General features: G+C 42.9%; 1 protein-coding gene across 1 annotated transcript in view; it reads right to left on the bottom strand.

Moving 5' to 3' along the window:
• The window catches only part of LAMA1 (laminin subunit alpha 1), a 147,702-nt gene that overhangs the window by 11,004 nt on the left and 112,864 nt on the right, over positions 1–23,834 (bottom strand). The window contains exons 45-58 of the mRNA XM_050942086.1: positions 22,806–22,949; positions 20,456–20,589; positions 19,987–20,137; positions 19,339–19,463; positions 16,185–16,335; positions 15,174–15,318; positions 9,704–9,845; positions 8,117–8,231; positions 7,553–7,723; positions 6,217–6,368; positions 5,223–5,408; positions 4,501–4,705; positions 2,085–2,197; positions 785–974 (exon numbers count right to left, since the gene is read on the bottom strand). Of these exons, the coding sequence (XP_050798043.1) occupies positions 785–974; positions 2,085–2,197; positions 4,501–4,705; positions 5,223–5,408; positions 6,217–6,368; positions 7,553–7,723; positions 8,117–8,231; positions 9,704–9,845; positions 15,174–15,318; positions 16,185–16,335; positions 19,339–19,463; positions 19,987–20,137; positions 20,456–20,589; positions 22,806–22,949 (2,124 nt within the window). The remainder of the gene's footprint in view (positions 1–784; positions 975–2,084; positions 2,198–4,500; positions 4,706–5,222; positions 5,409–6,216; positions 6,369–7,552; positions 7,724–8,116; positions 8,232–9,703; positions 9,846–15,173; positions 15,319–16,184; positions 16,336–19,338; positions 19,464–19,986; positions 20,138–20,455; positions 20,590–22,805; positions 22,950–23,834) is intronic.

Genomic DNA, 23,834 nt, shown 5'->3' with positions numbered 1-23,834 from the left:
GAGCCGTGTGTGGAACAAGCTGTATCTGCCAGACACTATAGCTGGGCGTAGATCTGTGTAGGGCTTATGGGGGAGCAACAATGGTTGGAGAGCAAGCTAGTGCAGCAAGGTCCCAATAAGAGACACTAACTGAGCCTGGCCTGGAAACCTGCAAGCTCCTATTTGCTTGAATAGAGACCAGACTGAAGAGAGAGACCCAGGAACTAGGCATGAAGATCCCTGACTCAACTGGACTGTCTCAAGGCTCTAACAAGAACTGCTACTGTTCTCTTTGAACTGTAGCTGTTTAAGCCTCTGTACCTATGGTATTTGCAACCTTTCCCTTTCCTTCCAGACCTAGTTAAATACCCTTTTCCCTTAACCACATGTCTGGGTGATTATTCAGATCCACAAGGACTAGCACCAGAAGGCCTAGCTGTTGAAGCACCTGAAATGTTTGCCTCCAAATCATGGTACACTTACCATGTTACTGGCACCTTAGGGGTTTGGTGTACTCCAGCCCAGAGTAGCCCTAACACTTACAACTCCATGTGGGTAAACTCAGAGTTTCCAGGCCACTCTGAAGGATTTTCACATAGAAATAAAATAATTTAAATAATTTTCTCTGAATAAGCTTAAGTACTTTATAGGCTACAAGATGCAGGACTCACTTCACAGTTAATAAGAATAAAAAAGAGAAGTCCATTAGTAAGTGGCCAAGTCGTGCATGCAAACACTCTTGCTAATGTGTGGACAAGGCAAGCAAAATTGATTGCAGGTGAGTTAAAGCCTCTTGGGTACCTACCGTGTGCCATTTGCCATCATTGATGGCTGCAGGGTGAAAGGCTACTGCTTTTCCTTTTCCAAGATCAAATAAGAAATAGAGTTGTCCCCCATGAAGCTGAAGGGCTGCATAGTCAATCTGATTCTGGTGAGCCAGGTAGTAAATCAGGCCACTAGTGGCAAAGGTTCTCAGATTCAGCTGGATAGAAAGTCTAGACAATAAAAATAGAATATTTTTCAAATCCTTGTTCTATAGTGATAGAAAACTTCCCTTAAGACTAAAAGTTATTGGTTTAAAAAGGACCAGAGCAAATTATAACCCACTAGATATGTTTGAGAGCATAACCAATAGAGTTTCCACAATAAAAAGTAATTTCATATATCAGAAACACACAGCTTGTTACAAGGTTAGTGGGCTCTTTAAGAGGGTTGGATTCAGCTGCACCTTTGGGGAGGGGAGGGATAGCTCAGTGGTTTGCATATTAGCCTGCCAAACCCAGGCTTGAGTTCAATCCTTAAGGGGGCCACTTAGGGCTGGGGCAAAAATTGGTCCTGCTACTGAAGGCAGGGGGCTGGACTCAATGACCTTTCAAGGTCCCTTCCAGTTCTAGGAGATAGGTATATCTCCAATTTTTTTTTTGAAGACTCAGCCCACCTCTCCAGGTAAAGGAAATGAGCCCTGGGCTAACCTGGTAGAAGCCTGTGACCCATAGCCAGGCCTGCTGGGATATATAGAGAAGCCTGAGTTCAGGGAGAGACTGAAAAGATCAGAAGATGCTTCTTAGCACATAGACAGATATCTAGGGAGTGTTTATAAGAGCAGGGTGGGAAGGCTGGAAACCAGCCTACTGGTGGAAAAACTGAGCAGGAAGACTCTCCTTAGCTCTCAGAGCAGGTGACCGGAGGAGTGAGTGCAGAAAGGGCTTCCTGTAGGGGATCCAGAGGGAATTGAGGAAGAAGTTTCTGGAATAAGACCTGACTGGAATATTTTGGGAGGGGGAGGAAAACCCTGTGAGAGATTTAGAAGCCCACAAGGGGCACAAAGGAGAGCTATGCCTGAAGAGGAAGTCTGGGAGACTCTGATTTTGAGTTAAACTATTACTTTATGTTAATAAAGAAGATCTTGGGAGAGTAGTGTAATTACAATCCACCAGGTTTGGTGCTTTAGTTGATAATGGCAGAGTAAAGAAATTAAGGCAGAGGCAAGGTCTGACGCTGGGTTTGGGGAGAAACCCTGCTACACTACTCCTTCATAGAAATTGTTCTCTGTTATGCAGCTAAATGCAAGACTATGTGTCATGTGTAATTCAAGATATACCTACTTCCTTCTGACAGCTGATTGATTAAAAAGCAGTACTATGTGGCTCCCTTTAGCAAGGCCAAACTGGTGGGCACCAGGAACATGATCTGGTATTGAATCCTGTGCACACTGTCCCTGTTAATGAAAGAGCTTCATTAAAGAGAATACTGCACAAGAGGTTATCATGGTACAATTCCCCACTCTGAACCTTAGCGTCCAAAAGATGGGGTACCAGCATTAATTCCTCTAAGCTCAATTACCAGCTTAGAACCTGTAGCGCTGCCACCAACCAGGAATTCCAGTGCCTAGTACACTCTGGTCCCCACAAAACCTTGCCTGGGGACCCCGAAGACCCAGACCCTCTGGCTCTTAACACAAGGAAAGTAAACCCTTTCCCTCACCGTTGCCTCTCCCAGACTTCCCCTCCCTGGGTTACCCTGGAAGATCACTGTGATTCAAACTCCTTGAATCACAAAACAGAGAGGACAATTCACTTTCCTCCCTCTTGAATCACAAAACAGAGAGGACAATTCACTTTCCTCCCTCTTGAATCACAAAACAGAGAGGACAATTCACCTTCCTCCCTCCTTCTCTTTCCCCCTCCCAGACTCTTCCTGAGAGAAAGTAATCCTGGCACAGAGAGAAATCATCCTCTCTCTCCCTCTTCCCTCCTTTCTCCCCACCAATTCCCTGGTGAATCCAGACCCAGTCCCCTGGGATCTCACCAGAATAAAAAAACAATCAGGTTCTGAAACAAGAAAAGCTTTTAATTAAAGAAGGAAAAACAGTAAAAATTGTCTTTGTAAATTTAAGACGGAATAGGTACAGGGTCTTTCAGCTATAGACATTGGGAATACCCTCCCAGCCTAACTATACAAGTACAAATTAAAATCTTTTCAGCAAAATACCAATTTGAACTCCTTTCAGCCAAATACACATTTGCAAATAAAGAAAACAAACATAAGCCTAACTCGCTTTATCTATCTAGTACTCACTATTCTGAATCTATAAGAACCTGTATCAGGGAGATTGGAGAGAAACCTGGTTGCACGTCTGGTCCCTCTGAGCCCCCAGAGTGAACAACAACCAAAACTAACAGCACAGCACAAAAACTTCCCTCCGTCAAGATTTGAAAGTATCCTGTCCTCTGATTGGTCCTCTGGTCAGGTGACAGCCAGGCTCACTGTTCTTGTTAACCCCTTCCAGGCAAAGAGATATAAAGTACTTCTGTGCTATTAACTTTTCTTATCTGTTTATGATAGAGGTATTAAAATATTTTGTTGCTTAAATAATACTGTTTTATGGCAACCTAGCTGTGCTGTATTCTCCGTGTGCAACTGCCACACTGGAAAAATGTGAAGTGTACTGTAATAGCAATCACCTGACCTCTCAGATGGTTGGGACATTTGGCAGACACAAAGAAAACTAGTTATAATGACTAGCCCATGCTTCACAGCACTAAAACAAAATTCTCTGCTAGTTAGGTGTTATAGCTTTTGATTTATTAATTTACTTCCAGTTTACTTATTCATTAGTCTCTCAGTCTTTGTCTCTGGGAGGTCAGAGTAGAATTTTGGTGTGAAATTCCTTAGCTACTCTTGGGGAGATATTCTCACATATTCAGAGCATCAATAGCTCTGAATCAGAGTATGAAACGAAATTATAATACAGGTCTCAGATGGCTTAGCATTTCTTTTTATAGGCATGTGGTATAAAATCCACAAAACCTATGCCCTCCTCCCACATAAAAATGATTACCAGACACTCAGGAAACACTCAGTCATAAAATACACAGCCCCAGAAAGAGAAAAGTAATGTTGCATCATGTTCTTGGGAATGTAACACACACAGGTATTGTGCAAACTACACACAGACCCAAGACTCACAGGTAAAGACTGTGATACAATTATTGATCCTGTGCCTCCACAATGGTCCGGGCTTCCTCCTCAGCAATGAAAGCACCGCAGGGACTAGCAACTGTATGCACATGACAACTGAGTATTTATGGTGACATAACGTTGATTCAATCAACTTTAATTTGCACTGCAAATCTCAATAAAATCCACTTTGGCAGGAGAACACGCCTAGAATAGCAACTACTCTCTAACTTCACCTGCCTTGAGGGCTATATCCCCCTTTTTTTTATGGAGAACTCCTCAGTTGCAAGTGTACAGGTGGCTGATCATTGGCACACTTAACTGCATTTCCCTTCCTCATGGCCTTCCAGGTGTAAGGCCCAGAAGTGACTGCTGTACAGAGGTATAGTTTGATATACTATTGCTTTTTCTCTTACAAACCATCTTTTCAAGCCCTTGTTCATGTCCTTTACATTCATCTCTCTCTCTCCAAGGCACAGAAGGGAAGTAAGTGTATGGCTCTGTATTTGGGGTTAACAAAAACACAGCTAGGATAGACTTTGCTCCCCCATCAATACTCACTTTGCCGATAGGGGCAGCATGCAGTAAGTTTGTAGCATGTACTCTCTCAATATTGGTAAGAGGCCACAGAGGAATTGGCAAAGGCCGCAGTTCGGGTTGAATCTCAATATCTTCTGCTTGGATGGCAGGTTTAGGCTTCTCTGAAAGCAAGCAGCTGTCCATATCCACATGCTTGTACCTCACGGCAGTGGTGAAATCCAGAAGCCTAGGTTTACAAAGGAGAGGGCTCTGAGTAGAGGAAAGTACTTTACAAGAACTTAACCACTTGTCAATGGGTGAAGACTTGCATGTCAGTGGAAGATGCTTCAAAAGGGTTAAGCACAGTGGGAGAAAATCATTAAAGAGTATCCTCTAATTCTATACAATATTCATGCAACAGTTTTCTTGGCCAATTATCTTATTTGTGCATGCAAATCAGATCACTGGGAACCCAACTGTGTTTTGTGCAATGTAACTATATACACTAAAGGCACTTTTGAGTCTGACTGAATATCTGAAAATATGGCCAGCAACACTCATTGATGCAAGTTTGATACTAATCTCTTTTGCATTTTACTATTTATTACAGAGTGCTGGCATTATGCTTGTCCACAGTACAAAAAAAGAATTAGATATGGTCCATTCGCTGGAGATCTTATAGTCAAAAGCAACAGTTTATATTTTATATTCACAGATCTGCAGTTCCATTCTCCAAAAGAGTGCTGCCATTTACTCTGACTTACTGCATGTTAAAGATCAGATTTCTAATACAGCCGTAAAAAGATCCTGTCATCTTGAACCCAGAAATGCCCTCTCCTGCTGGAACCCCACCAGCGTAGAAGTTGGAAATATTCATGGGGCTCGTTTCTGCCGACAAGCCAAGTCTCAGTTCTGCAGGATTACTTTCATCCACTTGTACTATTATCATCCTGAAAGGGTGAAGCGGAAAATCATTCAACAAGGAACTTATTTTCAATTTCAGTAATGCCATGTGCTAAGAAATAAAGATTCAGTGGCTCTGGAACACTTTTTATAGTGGGGGTGCTGAAAGCCAACAAAACTGTAAAGCACTGGTCCCCACATCTTTTACCTCATGCCCCCCTTACTCCTGTCTGAGACCCTCTCCCGTCCCCTAGAGCTGGAGCTGGGAGCAGAGCCCCTGGCATGGGGCCAGCAGCCAGGACCCCAGGTGCAGGGCCAGCAGCCAGAACCCTGGGTGCAGAACCAAGAGCAGAGCCCCGCATAAGTGCAGCACCCTCCACACACACCCTAATTCCCACGCCTATGTAAAGATTCAGTGATTTTGATAATCCACCTACATCATTTACAGCTAAAGAGGTTCTTTGAAGAATATTTTATAATTTAGTAGGATGGATTTGTTGAGTAGCTTTAAAAATGTGAGGACTAATCTGGTTACAGGAGTAAATTGGACATGTATGTTTCTTAGTCAAATAAGTAAATAGTCAATTAACTGTCTACTTTTTCTAGCAATATTTAGTACATTTAACTCAGGTGGTCCAAACTGTCTAAAGCTTTCAAGGGAGCTTTCATGCACAACATAATCACTGGCAGTATGCAATTACCATATAAATCAGGACTCTTCCATTAACAACAGAAACACACAACCCTGATTATTCCACTGAAATGAGCTAGCTAAGTCAGTTCTTCACGGAACATGGTGAACTGACAATGACATACAGTAATTAAACAAGTGGTACTGTTCACAGTCACATGTACCTCTTATTCCGGATCAGGATGACAGAATGTTCTTGCCCATCACTGTATGTTCCATTAGCAGGCTGGAGGATGATTTTTCTAGTACTTGCTCTGTCTCCTGCATTAATATGCACTACAAGATGACCATCAATCAGCATGATGGAAAAGAAGGGCTGTGGAGATTTAATCATTCCATTAATTTTTTTACTGCAACTGTTTTCTTTCACACCCTATCAATAATACTTAAAAGGGTGATTTGGTCAAATCTGCCACCAAATTTAGGTGTTCTAGACAAACTTTGATGAACTCCACAACCAAAAGAAAACATCCATCATTTATTTTATTTATTTGTTTTGTTTATTTTTGAAATTTCAATGGAAACAGTTCAAAAATAAAATACCAAAACACAAACTGGCCCCTGCAGTGTTTGCAAGGCAAACATTGTAATACTTGTGACAGTGAATGAGAACAGACAAAAGCTAGAGAACTAAGCCTTCTAACTAAAGAGACATGAAAGCTGAGAGTGCCCCTGTCCATGGTAAAAGCTCAGGTAAAAACCCAATCCCTTTATATCCCCATATGACAGTGCTAAAGAAAGCTGTGATGCTGTCCTTGGATGCTGCTTGGGAGCTCCATCTTTCATACCAGCCTCCAAATAGCAGGTGTTTGATAAATTTGAATCCAACCACCACCACCTGCTGCTGGAAAGGTAAAGCAGCATTGTCTCTCTCTCTGTTCTCCCTCTCATTCCAGAGCCTCTTGGATGTTGTAAGTTGAGTGGGTCTCTACTATCCTACCTTTCTACCAGCCTCCTGGCTGCTACAATCAGATGTCTGGGGTGCCTTCACTCTACTTCCTACCCAATCTCTGTGTTTCGGTCTTCCTCCCCACTGCCTGCCTCCGTTGCTGTTCATAGCTTTTCGAAATAGTAGCATGGTGAAACTGACCTGATTCTTTTCAATTTCAACCTGTCCACATAGCAGCAGCAAAATCAACAATACTCTGGTCAGTTTTCACTCTGCCACAATTCTGCAAAACCATGAGCAGCAGCAGAGGTATTGGAGTTGTCTGTCTGCAGATTCAGGAACACAACACTGCATTGGTTTACCTTTGGCCCATATTTGGAAGACTTTCTTTGCAACCGTCAGGGCTAGATATATTTTTTTAATTTGTAATGAAAGTTTACATTCTGAAAGAGTGGATGTCATTTGCTTGAAAAAAACTTTCTACTCACACCCCAGTGGATTTTTTTCTAGCATTGCTATCCAGTTTATATTCTTAAACTAAACAGGTGATCAGACATGTTGAAGCAAAGTTGTGAAAAAGTATTTAAGGTTTAAAAGCAGTTAGTACCAACCAAATGTGCTTGTCTGCGTCGTCGCTTCTCCATTCCTTTGCTGAGACCAGCCAAGATGATGCCACTACTGTTCTTAGTAGCAAAAGTTACCATCAGTTCTGATTCTGGAGACAGGGACTTAGGTAGCAACTCAATGTAGCCATCATTCAAGATGCTAACACTACGGATAGGCTGTTTTGCAAAAGGAGAGAAATAAATGATAGCTTTTGTCTCCTATGAGATGTCCAGTGTGAAAGAACAATACCAATGGTGGACTGATTGATAATTTCTCAACAAATTGATATGCTTCTACCCTCTACATTTAATCATAGAATATCAGAGTTGGAAGGGACCTTAGGAGGTCATCTAGTCCAATCCCCTGCTCAAAGCAGGACCAATCCCCAGAGAGAGATTTTTGCCCCTAATCCCTAAGTGGCCCCCTCAAGGATTGAACTCACAACCCTGGGTTTAACAGGCTAACGCTCAAACCACTGAGCTATCCCTCCCCCAAAACACTGATTCATTGTTTAATACACAGCAATAATCAGAGTATAACAACCCAACAGAGCTGTCAGAGTTTCCTACCTCCAGTATGCAGCCTTTTCTCACACCATACGAGTTTTTTAGCAAGTCAAAGGTAGAGCGGGATATTTCCAGGTTCTTAATGCATCCCACATATGTTCTTCTGTTAAGCCCTTTCCTGAAAGAAAAAAAATAGTTTCCATGGTAAAAACAAAACACTGGTTTAATAATTTAAATTGGGATTTAATAGGGAAAATGTAATGTTACATTATTCAACAGGAAAAGGAGAGATTGATTTAAAGGGCGATCCTGCTCTTTAAAGTCAGGGTTAGTTTTCTCATTGTTTTTAATGGGAGCAAAATTGAGCCAAAATGTAGCTGCACAACATACATTAAATCTTATCTGAACTACCAAATCTAGAAGACACAGCACTAAAAGATGAAACACACAAATGTACAGCAATGCACTGCAAAACCAAAGTATGACTCATTTCCAAAGCTGGTGGGGGGAAATGGGGGGAGATGGGGGGGGAATCCTCAGCTGCAATGACACATGCTCAGTGAGGGAGGAGGTAAAGGCACTCTATACCACCTCTCTCACCCCTTCCTTCTTATTAGATCTGTCCGGGGAATAAATTGTTCTCTGGTGCAAGTTAGAACAATCTAAGACCTGGTCTAATTTGGACTGGCTCATTGTGCCTTCCTAGGCGTTCAGCTGTGGGCACTAATTATCCAGGCACAGAGATGCCATATAAAAATCTAACTACCTCATTTGCAGGAAAAATCAGATATAGACTTTAGAGCCATAATATTGAGGGTGAATTGAAGCAGCTTGAAGAATTGACCAGTGTGGGTGTGTAATAGAGAAAGCACATGTTGTAAACTGGAGACATCCACAAATTATTTTTTTAATGGCTCCTATTGGGATATTTTATTTTTGGTCGTCCTCTAGTCCAAGTACGGAGACGGAGTTGCAAAAATTCCATTTTAAGATTTTTAAAAATCTTTGCTAAAGAACAGTTTTTTCCCCATTAACGCTAGTTGGAAACCATGGTGTCTACATAAAAATTACATGCATTCAGACTATGGTTTTATTTGATTTTATTTCACACTTCAGTAACAGACTGATTTGGCTATTTTAAAAAGAAACAAGGTCCTCACTACTCTATCTATAGGTATTTTAAAGGCATAAACATTATAAACAGCACTGAAGTAATGACAAATGTTATTTAAAGTATAAAGACACTAAAGTATAAAGACATCAGCATGGACTACATTTTGTAGATGGTCAGTTGATCCCTGGCACTTAGTGGTTCTAATTAGGTAGTGTGGCCTAGAGGATAGAGCACTGGACTGGGACTCAAGAGCCTTGGTCTCTTGTAACTTGGGGCGGTAATGTCACCTCTCTGCTTCAGTTTCCCCATCAGTAAAATAGTGACAATGATGCTTACCTCCCTTTGTAAAGCACTTGGAGATTCACTGATGAAAATAATTAATAATAATGAGTAATGGCCAGATCCTCAGCTGGGGTAAACAGTCATAACTTAGTAACTTCAATGGAACTATACATTTATACAAGCTGAAGATCCTCCCCAGTACTTACAAACTCGTAAACAGAGGGGAAAAACAAAAGGAAGAACAAACTCTGTACCTCACAGCCCTGGATCTTGGCAGTCCACCAATGTAAATTGGGTCCTTATCTGAGCGATTGAGATCTGAGGCTACCCCAGGGGATTCTCCTTGCTTGGTTTCTTTATAATTAAGATTATATGCATCCATGACGGCCAAAACTCCTGCAAAGAAAGGAAGTACAGATCAGCAGATAAAAACACTAAGACATGATTTTCTAGCATGGTAATATTTTTGTATGAAACATATAATAATTTCCCAAGTAAAACAAATATAGGTATAATCATTTTTTTCACTATAGAAGTTGAATCTATTTTACTCTCAAGATTTTAGATAAGCTAGCCAGTTCTTTTACCAAAAACAAACAGATTTTGGAGAAACCAACAGAAAAGTATCTATATATAATAAATAAGGATATGATTCTGTCACGGCGGTTGCTGATCCCATTACTTTAATGGCCCTCCATGACTTCACCAGCTACAGCCCGCTGCAGTGGCAGGGTTGGAGCAGCTCTCAGCCCCTGCCCAGAAGCAGCAGCAGGACTGGAGCAGCAGCTGGTGGTCAGCCCCCACTGCAGGAGCAGTAGCCCAAAGCTGCAGGAACAGCAGGCTGCTGCTGCAGAAGCAATGGCTGATGGCCACTGGGTCAGCCCGCAGGGGCCAGAGCAGCTGTCTGGAGCAGTGGCCCAGAGCAGTGACCTGGCAGCAACTCAAGCAGTGGCCTGGGGACACCAGAGCAGCAGCCCGGGCTGCTGAAGCAGCAGCCAGAGCAGCAGCCCAGGGCCAGTGGAGATAGAGCAGCGGCTGGGACCACAGCAGTAGCCAGCAACAGGTCAGCCCCTAGGGCCGAAGCAGCGGCTGGGTCCACAGCAGCCCACAGTAGCAGCCAGGCTGGGTCAACCACCACTGCAGGAGCAGCGGCAGGACTGGAGCACTGGCCAGCAATCAGCCCCTGGTGGGGTTCCCACTGGAGTCCTCCCCTCACAGACAGGTCACAGGCTTCCATGAATTTTTGTTTATTGCCTGTGCTCTGTCTGGGACTTTTATTAAAAACACCCATGAAAAAATCTTAACCTTAATGAGATCGTGGGGATTTAAAACAAAATAGCCCCTCTGTGAATGGACATGCCCTCACTCTTCTGGGGAGGAGACTAGCAAGCTCTGCTGCCCTGTTCAACACCAACAAGGGGCTCTGCAATGCTGGAGTGGATAGAGTTTAAAAAGGGAAAACTGTCCCACAGGAAGGAGCGGTGAACAGGAGGAGGGCAGCTCTGCCTCAGAGACTGCTGACAGCAGAGACAGGCCAGCTGAGAGGAAGACAGCAGCAGGCCCCACCACTCTCAAAACTGCACAGCCCAACTACAAAGCAGTATGTCCCGAGAGGAGGGGCCAGAGATTGACCCCATTAAAAGGCAATAAATGTGTTGACAGAATAAGTCCAAAGGCTTGAATCCAGAAAGCCTGCCTGATTGCCTGGCCATCTTTGCCTCTCTTTGTTTTCATACAGATTTCCCTCTCTAAGGAAAAAAGAGGGGAGAGGGCCTTTCTTTTGGCTGTTTGTTTTACTGAGAGAACCCCTCGTGTGCTACAAATTGGGAGGAAGGACATTATAAATGAACAGAAGTGGGGCCCCTGCTCCCCCACACCTTCATAAACTCTTTAAACCTAAAAAGGGGAAAGCTATTGTCTAAAATTTATCCCCATGAGTCACCAATAAATCCTGACCACAAACCTACTCCGTAGGTTTGGATAGTTAGGAGTTTTGCTAAACCTCCATAGAATTCCTGCATTTTAGGTGCTTAAATGCACTTGTTCTCCTTTGGCTTTCCTTAACATTCTCGCAGTGCCTAAGAGCACTGTCTTCTGGAGGTCACTGATCATGATGTCTTGTATCCTAATGTGTTCTTGAATTGTTCATTCATATCCTTAGGGATTGCTCCAAGTACTCCAGTAATCACTGAGATCTTATTTGTTCTAGTCTTCCATAATTGTTCCACTTTGTGGCAGGGTTCTTCATACTTCACCATCTTCTCTTCTTGTTTTATTTATTTTTTTAATGTTTCTGGCTGCTAGTAGGCAATATCAATTGCCATGTTCTTGTTTGTCTTTTCTACCAAAACTGTGCCCAGCCTCTTTGCCTGCACTGTTTGGTCTGTGAAAATTGCCAGATCCCATAAAATCTTAACCTCTTCATTCTCTAGAGCTCTTTAAATGTGGTGGACATAACACCACGTTTCATTTAAATCTGTTATTTGGCTCAGAGGTTCCAGTGAAGCCACTTGATGATCTCACTGTGTCTGGTCATATATTCCCTCCCAGCTCTTGCAGGAGCTCAACACGTGGCACCATCACGTCCTGTTCGGAACGTATACTGCAGTTTGAGAGTAGTTATGTCGGTCAATTTTGTTTCCAATGTAATTAACCCTTAAGGGTGCATTTATAATGAGGCCCTCTGTCAATCTCTTGAGGTATTCTTTTACTACAGTTAAGGGAAACTGCACCTGCATGCCCAGCCAGGGGCAGCTCCAGGCCCCAGCACGCCAAGCGCATGCTTGGGGCTGCAAGCCGCGGGGGGGCTCTGCCAGTGCTGCAAGGGTGGCAGGCAGGCTACCTTCGGCGGCTTGCCTGCAGAGGGTCCACTGGTCCCGCGGCTTCAGAGGACCTCCCGCAGGCTTTGAAGCTGCAGGACCAGCGGATCCTCTGCAGGCAAGCCGCCGAAGGCAGCCTGCCTGCCGTGCTTCGGGCAGCAAAATGCCTAAAGCCACCCCTGTGCCCAGCTGGCCCCTCTCTTGGGCAGAGACCCATGTCTCTCTCCCTCCTGACCAGGCTATTTCCAGGTTGCACAGTTCCCTGCCTATCCTGTGAATTCCAGAGCAAAGTGAGACTGTGTTAGCAGGCTTGTTTTCCTATTCTCCTGAGTAACTGTGTAATTGCCACAATTAAATTACCACACAGCTTTTTCTAAGCAAGTGGATTTATTCCTAAAGTGAACACATTACAGAGAAAACACATTAAACCAATAGAAGAACCCACACACATGCTAATAAGCTTATCAGAGATCACCCTGCCCCTACCATGGGCTCTGGCCAGTGAACAGTCCTTCAAACCCAACTGTGGGCAAATCTACACTGCAAAATTTAATTAACCTAAGTTACATTGATGTACAGCCACTGCTGTAACTGAATCGGCTTTACCCATCCATACTACGCTCCTTGTGTCGGTGGTGTGCGTCCTCGACAGGAACGCTTGCACTGATTTAACTGCCAGTGTAGGGCACTGTGGAACAGTTTCTGAAAGGCAGCAACAATTCAAGCAATGTAATGTCTGCACTGGCATTGTGTTGACCTACCTACATTGACTTTAGAGCTATGCCTCTCTCAGAGGCGAAGTTAAGTCAGCGTAGTGAGCGAGTTACATCAGTGAGAACTACATCTTAGTGTAGACACTTTCAGAGTTGGGTCAACGTATGCTGCCTTTTCCTTACTCTTACTAATTCTGTAGTGTAGACCAGGCCTGTGACAGTCTTGCTTCAAACTAGGCTCTGTGAAAGTCAGCACCCTGGTCACTTAGAACACCTGGGGCTCTAGGTGCAGCTAAGGTGGAACAGAGCACTTACACCTGTTTGTAGCCTGACGAGTTAATGAGGTGATTAGATCACCAACCAGAGAACCCAGGAAGGGAAGCGGAAAGTTGAAAAGGCTAAGTCAAAGAGCAGGAAGCGGCTCCTCATAACTGAGGCTAGCTGGTTGTATTGTACCTTGAGCTTAAGAAAGAGAAACAATAAACACATGTGGTGAAGGTACCTTGGTGGATTAATTCACCCAGAGGGTTTACCAGCAGGGTTTTCCTGGAGAGGAAATGGGACCCCATTCACACCCATCAAAAATTTTTTGTGGTCACAAGTTCATCAGCTGTTAGCTCAGAACAAGCACTCTCATGAATCTGTGAGTTACTCTTTTAGGCTGTTTGCCTTGTGATCCTGGGAATAGGTAATTCAGAGACAATGGACCACTCCCCATGATAAAGCTTCAAAAGATCCAGTCCAGATATGAGCTTTTTCATTCACCTCCCTGCAAGTATTTCCTAGGAAGCCTGCTCAGCTCCCAGATGCTTGTCTTAGCCCTTTGTTTAAAAGAATCCTTTGAAGTACATAACATTTCCACTTCCCATTAGTCATGTCTCCTAGACAAGTTACATACAATCCCACAGTAACACAAACATTTACATTTTTAATACAGTGTGCTCCTGAAATACTTAAACTTAACAAGATTTAACTTAATTCAATAAGGTTTGTCCAAGATACTGCAGGAAGTTGTCACACTGTCATACCTGCTACAAGCCACAAGTTTGTTAATATTTGATCACTAATGGTTTCGATCTCTCGCCATTACTCTCTGTGCACTGATTTCTGTGTAACTCTTTCAAGTCTTTCTTGGGCAATTTGCTTTCTCTTTTCTTTTATGCTTTCTTGGGCTGCGACACATGCTCAGCTATTGCTTGTTATTGCGACCAGAGAATCTTCACTTTGGCTGATTCCTCATATAATTTGCTGTTATATTTTTCATTGTCTGTAGCAAACCTTTTTCTCCATCATATCATCAGATGTACATCTTACCCACCTCTTGACTCTTGATTCATTACTCTGTGCATCACCAGGAGCTTTCTTGTTTGGATGTCAATGTTTTCTTCCCTTGATTCCACTTGATTGCTCTGGCAGTGTATGGTACTACTGGAATCACCCACATACTAATGGCTCGGATTAAATTCTTCTATGTGAGTTTTAGCCTAAGAGCCATTCTTATTTGTCTGTAATATTCTTTCCTCACTTCTTCTTTAACTCCCTCATGTAACTTCAACAGTTCCCCCATTCCAAGGTATTTATAGAGGCCATGCTGAAAGATATCTTGGATAGTAGTTTCTTGCATGCTATCTGACTGTACCACTTTCTCTTTACAAACACCAATGCAAATTTAGCCACACTAACCCATAGCTTTATGTTTTATTATTAATTATTAATTATTATTATTATTACAGTAGCACCTAGAAGTTGTCATGGACTAGAACCCCTTTGTGCTCAGCTCTGCACAAACACTGAACAAAACGAAGGTTCCTGACCCAAAGAACTGGACTGCAATGCATAGAGTACTGAATATCAATCAAGACACTGATGGGATGTACAGCTAATGACCCGTTAGAGAAGAAGGTCTGCTATTAACCTTATGGACTCCTCTTGTGCACTTATAACGAGGCTGTGGAGGAAACAATGGACTATGAAAAAGATAACAGTGTTCTATCAGAGTGTTCATATGTCACGCAACAAACTGGCACTGGAATTACTTTCAACAAGAGAGCACCACAAAAATGGCTGTCAAAGAATGAATGTGCATTGGGAATAACCAGACAAAACTGGCATGGAATGGTGACATTCCTAATGACTACTTCAGACACTTATTTGTAAAATCATAAACATTTACTTTTCAGTCTGTGTCCTACCTTGCTTCTTGTTACGACTGAATGAGATTTTGTACCATGTTCCATTATTGTAACGATTTTCGGTTGTAAGCGTAAGAGGTCCTGAACCAAGATCAACAGTTAATCTAACTTTACCATCAACAAGCTCTAGGGACAAGAAATCTCTCTGCAGAAAAAAATATACAGATACACTGAGTGAAAAAAAGTATGTAATAATGAATACTTCAAAGGTCTTGGGATATCCGTATAAAAAATTACAAGTGACTAATGTATCCAAAATATCTTGTACTCAGGGCACCTACTTTTCCTATGTTCAGAAAAACTAATCTCTTTAATACCATTTTAATAATAATAGTATTAATAACAACAACATTAAGTTAGCAACAATCAGGGATCCTAGAAATCTGTTTGCCAAGGAAAAATGCATAATTTGCATTTTTAGAGAGAGAGAATCTCGTTTTTACTATTGCCATGTGGGGCAGAAAGCCCAAGCCCCAGTGACCCATTTCATTTCAGTCACAGAAAAACGTAGATTTTTATGTTTTTTTAATGGGAGAATTTTGCGTTTATCATGGGAAAAATAGGATCCCTGGTAATAATACTCTAGAAAGATATCCCCATGTTTGGATTCCTTTTGTTTTTAACCCCATTACTACGCAGGGTGGTCTGACTCACCATCAGGATTGCTTACCCCATTTGCTGAGGCAGGTTTCAATAATTAATGTCACATATACATTTTCCTTGTTGATTTTGGGCCTCTTGATAATATCTCCTTAGATTACTACCCTTTTTTAGCATATTTTGAATTATCATCATGGACTAGTACCCCATGGAGAATATTTATATTTTAATTCTATTGCTTCAAAGAGATTCTCAAGGGTCAAAACTGTATAAGATATCCATGTCACAATACAACGTGATAACTGGTTCCAAGACAGAGAAGCAGAAAGGTGGGTGAAAAAAATCAAACCTTTACAAGGTTCATTTCCAAATACAATTTTGATCAATGTAAAATCTCAAACGTTTTCTTACAGTGCCATTAGAAGCAAGATACAGCAGGAGCCCATTAGGCGAAAAGGTGCTGAAAAACATGATTATCTGAGTCACAGTGGAACGGAGGGCCCTCTCCACAACTGAATATCCACTGCCATCAAAATGGAAAGAAGTGTCTTCATCCTGTGGGCTATAAAAATGAAAAAGAAGTTGCTGAAATGCTGAATACCACAGAACAGATTTGCATTTTTCCAAACAATATTTCATATGCAACCTAGGAGAATGAAATCAGTTGGGGCAGCCACTAGCAATATAATTAGGAAGCGAGACCGTAGAAGGAGATTTGAATCTTGTATGTCATGAATAATTAAAGGCTTCCAGCCAAGCGCCACTTTTATTATTGAATCTCTGAATATCTAGTTTAGCTTTGGGGGAGAATTTACACAAGATAGAAAACCAGTCTTTACCACTTTTTATAAAAGAAAAAACACTACAGTTCCCAAGGAAATGATTAATTGCTACCACTCTGACTCTCAAACTTACAGAATACCATGCATTTTTCCAAATTCCTTGCATAACTGCATTTACATTACAGCAAATATTACATCTGATGAAGTGGGTTCTAGCCCATGAAAGCTTATGCCCAAATAAATTTGTTAGTCTCTAAGGTGTCACAAGGACTCCTCATTGTTTTTGCTGATATAGACTAACACAGCTACCACTCTGAAGCAAATATTCTGTTATCCGTTTTTCCTTGCAATGCTTCTAAAAACCACATTTTTATACATAATCATGCAACACCCTCTGCTGGTTCTAAATGGGACATTCTACAAAAAGTTGTTGCCAAACCTATTTCATTTCAACCCTATTAAATATACAAATATTTAGAGATGAAAGCAGAAAACACTCCTGGCAAAATGGTACACGGACCACCAGCGTTACCCACTGGTGAAGCAGGGATATGGCAGGATATATCCCTTTTCCATTACAGTACTGTCTTGTGAGGTCTTTCCAACCTCCCTAGCCAGGTCACACATTCCAGTCCATCTTTTTCGGGATATACAAAAGAAAGTCTGATATCGGGGAAGGATTTCGGTGCCTGCAACGGCTTCAGGACTTTCTCTTTAGTCCGGGGACTTGGAGTTTGGACTCTTGAACATTCGGGGTTTTCCCCTGCTGGATTCCCTGCCAAGTAAAGGGCCCAAAACTATTCCTTAATTCGTTGTTTTCCAGCATGGGGTTTGTATACCTCATTGCATACCCTTCCCCAGATCCCCACCCTCTCATGAAAAAAAAAATCTGTGTTTTGGTCGGCCTTCCCAGCTTGGTGAAGTACCTGAAAACTACATGGCTGTAAGGAAAGGTACCACTGCATAATTCTGGAGTTGGCATTCTTCAAGTTGTTCAACCAGCAAAGACAGGCATGATCTGTTACTTACAAAAAGGGGTTTCCCGGCAAACAGTATCTTAGGGCACCTACCACCCATTTCTAAGCTCAGGCTTCTTTTTCTATGACTGAATAGGCCACCTCCCATGGGAATAGTTTTCTACTTATACAGAGGACTGGTGGTTCCTCTCCCTCAACATCCTAGGAAAGGATTGTTCCAAGTCCTACATCAGAAGCATCTGTTTGTAGTGTGAACTTTTTGGAAAAGTCTGGATGAAAAAGCACTGGATCCTGACACAGAAAATCTTTAGAGTCCTAAATGCCCTGTTGCAGGTCTCTGACCAAACTATTTTCTTATGACTGGTATCCCTCACGAGGGCTGTGAAGGGTGCTGCAATTGTGACAAAGTCAGGTATGAGATGTCTATAATAGCCTGCTGGGTCCAGAAAGCATCATCTCTGGTTTTTGTTGTTGAGATGAGGCAGGGTACTAAGGCTTGTACTTTGCCAATTAGTGTTCATAACTTGCCCCTTCCCACAGTGTAACCGAAGTATGCAACTTCCTTGTTCGTCATCTTACATGTGGCCAGGTTCACAGTGAGTCCAGAACTCTTCCATTATGTCCAGTATGTCCTCTTCCAGTATGTCCTCTTCCATTGTGTCCCACATCTTTCATGGGAGTGGTCACAGATTCTCATGGACCTGTTGTCCTGGTTCAATGGCTATGTGATGATACACAAGCTGAGTCCGTTCAACATGGCAAGGTTGAAAATATGGCATGGAAGGATTCAATTAGCTTCTGCATTTGGGCCTTCTACTTTGGTTGAAGCTCTTTCCCCATCAGTATGGCTTGGAATTCTGGGGTCACTGGTGCTTAAGGGCCTAGTTCAGGTGGATAGGGTGTTATGAGGAGTGCCTCTTGGTCTTCACAGGCCTTCAGAATGTTGGTGTGGCATACCTGTTCCTTTTTCTTCCCAGCATGCCAGATTTCTTAGCAAACTGATCCTCCCTGTCTCATCACCTCGAATGTTCTCTTAGATCACCTTCTACCTAAGTCCTCTTTTTCTCCACAAGATAAGTTAAAGAATCAAATTAAAGTTTCTGCCCTTTGCAATCAGTCACCTGTCTCTCCTTTGCAGGCTTTGTTAGGTCGGTGTTGCCAAGTCTCTGGCTGTAGAGTTCCTGGGCTGGACTTCCTCAGAGCTCAGAGAAAAGAGATCTGCTCCCTTCCACTGCCTGCCTCCCAGTGAGCTGCTCTCCTTCCCTTTTTAAACTCCACCTCCAACTTGTGCAGGCTTTGCAGGCATAGCAGGGAAGAGCCACCTGGGCCAGAGATACTCCTTAATGCTTTGTTCTCCAGTGTGGGGTTTGTACACCCCATCACAAGTCCACAACCCCTTTCCAGAATAACTGAGTGGTAATAAATATAATAGCTACAAATTTGCATGGACTTTTAAAATAATATTTTAGACCTCTTTCTTTCACTGGGGAGGAACAAATATGCCTTGTTTGAAATGACAAACCAAAAATATAGATGTACGCTGGTAGTCATTAGTTTCAATGGACAAACACACACAACCAATGTGAAAATATATGTGGCAAGTTGAGGAGCCATGTGATCAATTGTAGAACTATCTCATGAACTGAAAAACCATGTGGAAACTAAATTTGGCATGCACCTTAAAATTCCACTAGTAATCGATGCACTACACTTTTTAACTAACATACAAACATATATAAAAGGTTATAACTATATACAGACACTCCTATTCTATGCTTTTCAGGAAAACAGTGGTCAAATCACTACCTTCCAAAGCATCCATTGCATGCGCCCTCTCTTTCAATGTAGTTCCAAAGACCAATAGATTTTCCATTCAAGGATGCCTCTCCCATGCATCCTTTAAAATGAGTCACCTTAACAGCAGGCGATTTCTATTAGAGAGAAAAGATATCAAATGAATACAATTAATATTAAATACTTTGGAACTTGTCCAGCAAACTTCTCCATTTAGTTCTAATGCATGTTAGGGGAAAATCATAACGGAAGAACAAAAATGTTTTAGTATTACTATTAATAATCAGACATCACATCGCGGTAGAAGAGTTTTGCAATAAGTAAAAAAGAAAATTAAAAGTCTTGACCCATTTATACTCAATTACATGGATAACAATGACAAATTATTACAAGTCATGGAGGATAGGAAATAAGGAGTAACAGAGGAGAAAGGAAACTATTCAGTATGAATTAACACCTCCTATGCACTCACACTCAGCACTTCAGAATTACCATTTTAAACATAGTTTCCTGGGGATTTTTATAATGAGATGATAGCTCTGGATAACATTTTGCACCCTTGCCTTTTGTGAGTATCTAATTGGTGCGATTATTTCTAATCGAAAAAGTATTTCTAACAGGATAAAAACCTTTTACAGTATAGCACTTTCAGATTTTCACCTTGATTTGCCCTCCAAGTCCTCCAACAAATATTAGTGTTGATTGGTTTACATCCAGTACAGCAGCTGTCCCAGGAGCAGTTGCAGTTTTACTTAAGGACTTCTGATTAGAGCTCGTTTCCTCTATGCTCAATGTTCCAGTTTTCCCAAACCTGACAATCACAAATACAAATGGATTAAAAGCTTTCAGAAGTTACTGTGCACGGTCCCTGCTTACTGCTGAACTACTTCTTGCACTGGGTAGCTAAGTAGCCAGTACACTTCTACACTGCACTAAACCATGCCTCTACATTAGGTAAAAATTCATTTGAATTTACTAGCAGAAATTGAACTTTCATTTTAATCCATTTTACAGAATAAAATATTTATGTTACTCATATTAATGGTGTGCTAGTCTATCAATAGGACTCCTAGGTGCTACGGCAATACAAATAAATAATGAATGAAGGAAAGAAGGAAACCTCTGTTACCTGGTTATATGTATCCTGTGCCATTTGTTGTTGTCAATTTGAAAATTTGGATATTCCAGTCTTGTTGCTCCTGATCCCACATCCCAAAGGAAGGCCACCTTACCACGTCGCATCTCTACTGCCAGGAAGTCACTCTGGAAAATGGTGATTCTTGCTTTAACGCATTACATAGGGTATGTCATTTTGTTTTGTTTAATAAATTTCTTTCCAGCTGGATGATTATAAAATCTCATGTCTATTTCTAAAACTCTTCCTATATATTTTGCCTTAATGGATCTTTACGATGAGCTAAATCATGCCTAAGGCTGTGCGTTTGTCACTGAGGTCACGGATTCCATGACCTTCTGTGACCTCTGTGACTTTGCAGTGGCCAGCATGCCTGGCTCAGGAGCAGCTCAGGCAGCCCCTGCGCCAGTCGCACCGACTGCTGCTGGGACAGTCTTGGTCCACGGCACCACCCTCCCAGCAGCAGAGTTTGGTGTAGGAGGGGGAAGGAAGGGTGGGGCCTGGGACAGGTGAGGCAAGCTCTGAGTGGCACCTACTTGGAGGGCTGCCTGGAAGCAGCCACATCCCCCTCAGTCAACTCCTAGGTGGAGGCGTGGCCAGGTAGCAGCCCTGAGCACTGCCTCTGCCTGCAGGCACTGCCCCTGAAGCTCCCATTGGCTGCGATTACCAGCCAATGGGAGCTGCGAAGCCAGCACTCTGGGTAGAGGCAGCGCGCAGAGCTGCCTGGCCACACCTCCACCTAGGCTCTGAGTGAGGGGGATGTCACTGCTTCCAAGGAGCCCCCCAAGTAAGCACTGCCCAGATCCCACCTGACCTTGTCCCATGTCCCAACCCCATACCCTCTCCCACACCCAAACTCTGGTGCTGCTGGGGGTGGGGGAGGCACGGATCCAGGTAGGGAGCCTGCCGGTCCCGCTAGCCCTGCCCCACCCCACCCCAGCACCAACAGGGGTCCTGGCTGCATGCCACCACCCATCCCCCATCCCCACACCTGGGCTTCCCACCCTCCCAGGGGTATATCGTAAAAGTCATGGACAGATCACAGGCCATGAATTTTTGTTTACTGCCCACGACCCGTCAGTAACTTTTATTAAAAATACCCATAACTAAAACCTAGCTTTAGTCATGCCCAATGAAGGAAACACCTGCAGTAGAACCTGCAAACTCATCCCAGTGGTATGTGTCTATTTTCCCTCCACCTTCTCCCCTCTCTTACACCTGGAATGACCTCAAAAGGTCAGTGCAGAAATAACAGGAACATGAAGCACTGACAGCAGGGCCGGTGCAAGGATGTTTCGTGCCCTAGGCGATACTTCCACCTTGTGTCCTCCCCCTGAGGCCCCCCTCTCCGCAGCAACTCCCTCCCCTCCGCCCTGAGGTGCCCCCCTGTGGCAGCTCCCCACCCCCCACCCTGAGGCACCCCTCCTGCCCCAGCTCACCCCTGCTCCGCCTCCACCCCGAGCACACTGTTGCTGCTTCATTTCTCCTGCCTCCAAGGCTTGCGACGCCTAAGCTGATTGGTGCCGCAAGCCTGGGAGGAGGGAGAAGTGAAGCAGCAACAGCGTGCTCGGGGTAGAGGCGGGGCAGGGGTGAGCTGGGGTGAGGAGTTCCCCTTACTTGCTGCAGGTGGCCCTCCCCGCGCTCCCCTGCCCCAGCTCCCTCTGCCTAAATGCTGGCTGCGACCAGGGCGGCCGAAGATCCAGCCGCCGCGGTCGCTGCCGAAGAAAATGCCACCCCCCAAATCCTAGTGCCCTAGGCAACCGCCTAGGTTGCCTAAATGGTTGCACCAGCCCTGATGGACAGTGATTGTATGGAGCTATGGGAATTTGCACTGTGCTGTTATGGGAGCCCTGCCTGATCCCAGCTCAAGCACCTGACAAATAGTGAGTCCACCTTGTAGAAGAAGGATTCCATGCAAGATAATGTACACAAGATCACCTTTACCTTGTATAAATATTATTCCATACATTGGGCAAGGACCTCGACAAATGACCAACAGAGCCAAATCTTGTTTTCTCTGTAACAGCAGGGGACGACCCTGTCATCAAAACCAGTGCACTGTGTGCATGTGTGGTGCAGAGTGGGGGCAAGAGGCAGGATTGCTGGATCTTCTGTTCTTATCCTCTTCCTGCAGGGTAGGGTGGGTGACATGTAAGGATCTGTGAGGATTACATCAGTCCTACCATGGTCCAGGGCAGGAGATCATTTCCCTCCTTCTCCCATATACATTTGCTCAGTCCCTAGCCTGGCTACTTGGTACAAATAAGAATGTTAAGTCAAATGTATTATATGTATTATCAGAGATAGGCAACATTTTAATGCATCTCCACAACACTGAACTTACATTGCCACTGCTACCCAAGTAGAAGAGGAGGTTGTCAGGTTCAGTTGTTTTCACATTTAATGTTAAGGTATTGTAGTTAGTGGAAGAAATTTGGGGTGAGTAGGCACGAATACAGTCTCTGTCCGCTGAGATTGCAACTTTAATCTGGAAAAAAAAATGGTATACTCTGTGTACACAGCACATACCTCTGGAATACAGATTTAGCCTTTGGCTAGCTAAATTCAAGCCATGTGTTGAGACAACTTCATACGATTCTAAATATTTGTCAGTAGGATTAACTACAAACACACACAACTATTGACTGGCTGGAAATGAGTTGAAAAAGAGTAGTGGTTTAGACTATACAGAATAGGGAAGAAAGAAGTGCCTCAAAACCTACTGGTCTAATCATGGGATTTAGAGCCAGAAATTCATCATCCAATAATAAATCTTGAGCTTGAGGGCACATACGAGGAAAAACACTATATTAAAAACAAAAAAGACTGGAAGTCTTGAGAAAATGTGAAAAGTCTCAGAGTAACAAACAAACAAACAAAAAGACAACAAACCTTGAGGTTTACAATGAGACAAAAACAAGGTAGCTAAAAATCAAATAGTCAAAGCATCTGCAAGAAATAGCAATGAGAGAAATTCAAATTACTTGCAAAAAAAAGTAAGTAATTCTTTAGAAAATCTGTTTAGGAGCCATTTAAAAGTTCAATTTAATAAAGATGCACTTACATGGCAGATTTTTGACTCAGATTATCATTGTTACAAATATTGGCTTCATCACTGCAAACCCTTGGGCACTCTGCTAACTTTAGTAGTTCTGTTGACTCACATATATGAGAGTTTGCATGATCCCCAGCCCATCTCTATTTCTAGTAAAAGCAAAATCAATCAGACTGAGGTGCAAGACATCAGGGTAGCTCATCTTCATTGCTCAATTCAATATTATCTCTAGAAATTAGTTGCAATGATAAAAAAGCCTTATCTTCACCAAATTCTCAGAAAAATAAAGATTACAAGGGAATAATATGAGTCTTCAAA

The sequence above is a fragment of the Gopherus flavomarginatus genome, chromosome 2 (assembly GCF_025201925.1).
Source record: "Gopherus flavomarginatus isolate rGopFla2 chromosome 2, rGopFla2.mat.asm, whole genome shotgun sequence".
Lineage (NCBI taxonomy): Eukaryota > Metazoa > Chordata > Testudines > Testudinidae > Gopherus > Gopherus flavomarginatus.
The sequence above is the reverse complement of the archived record's forward strand: the minus strand, read 5'-3'. Positions and strand labels throughout refer to the sequence as shown.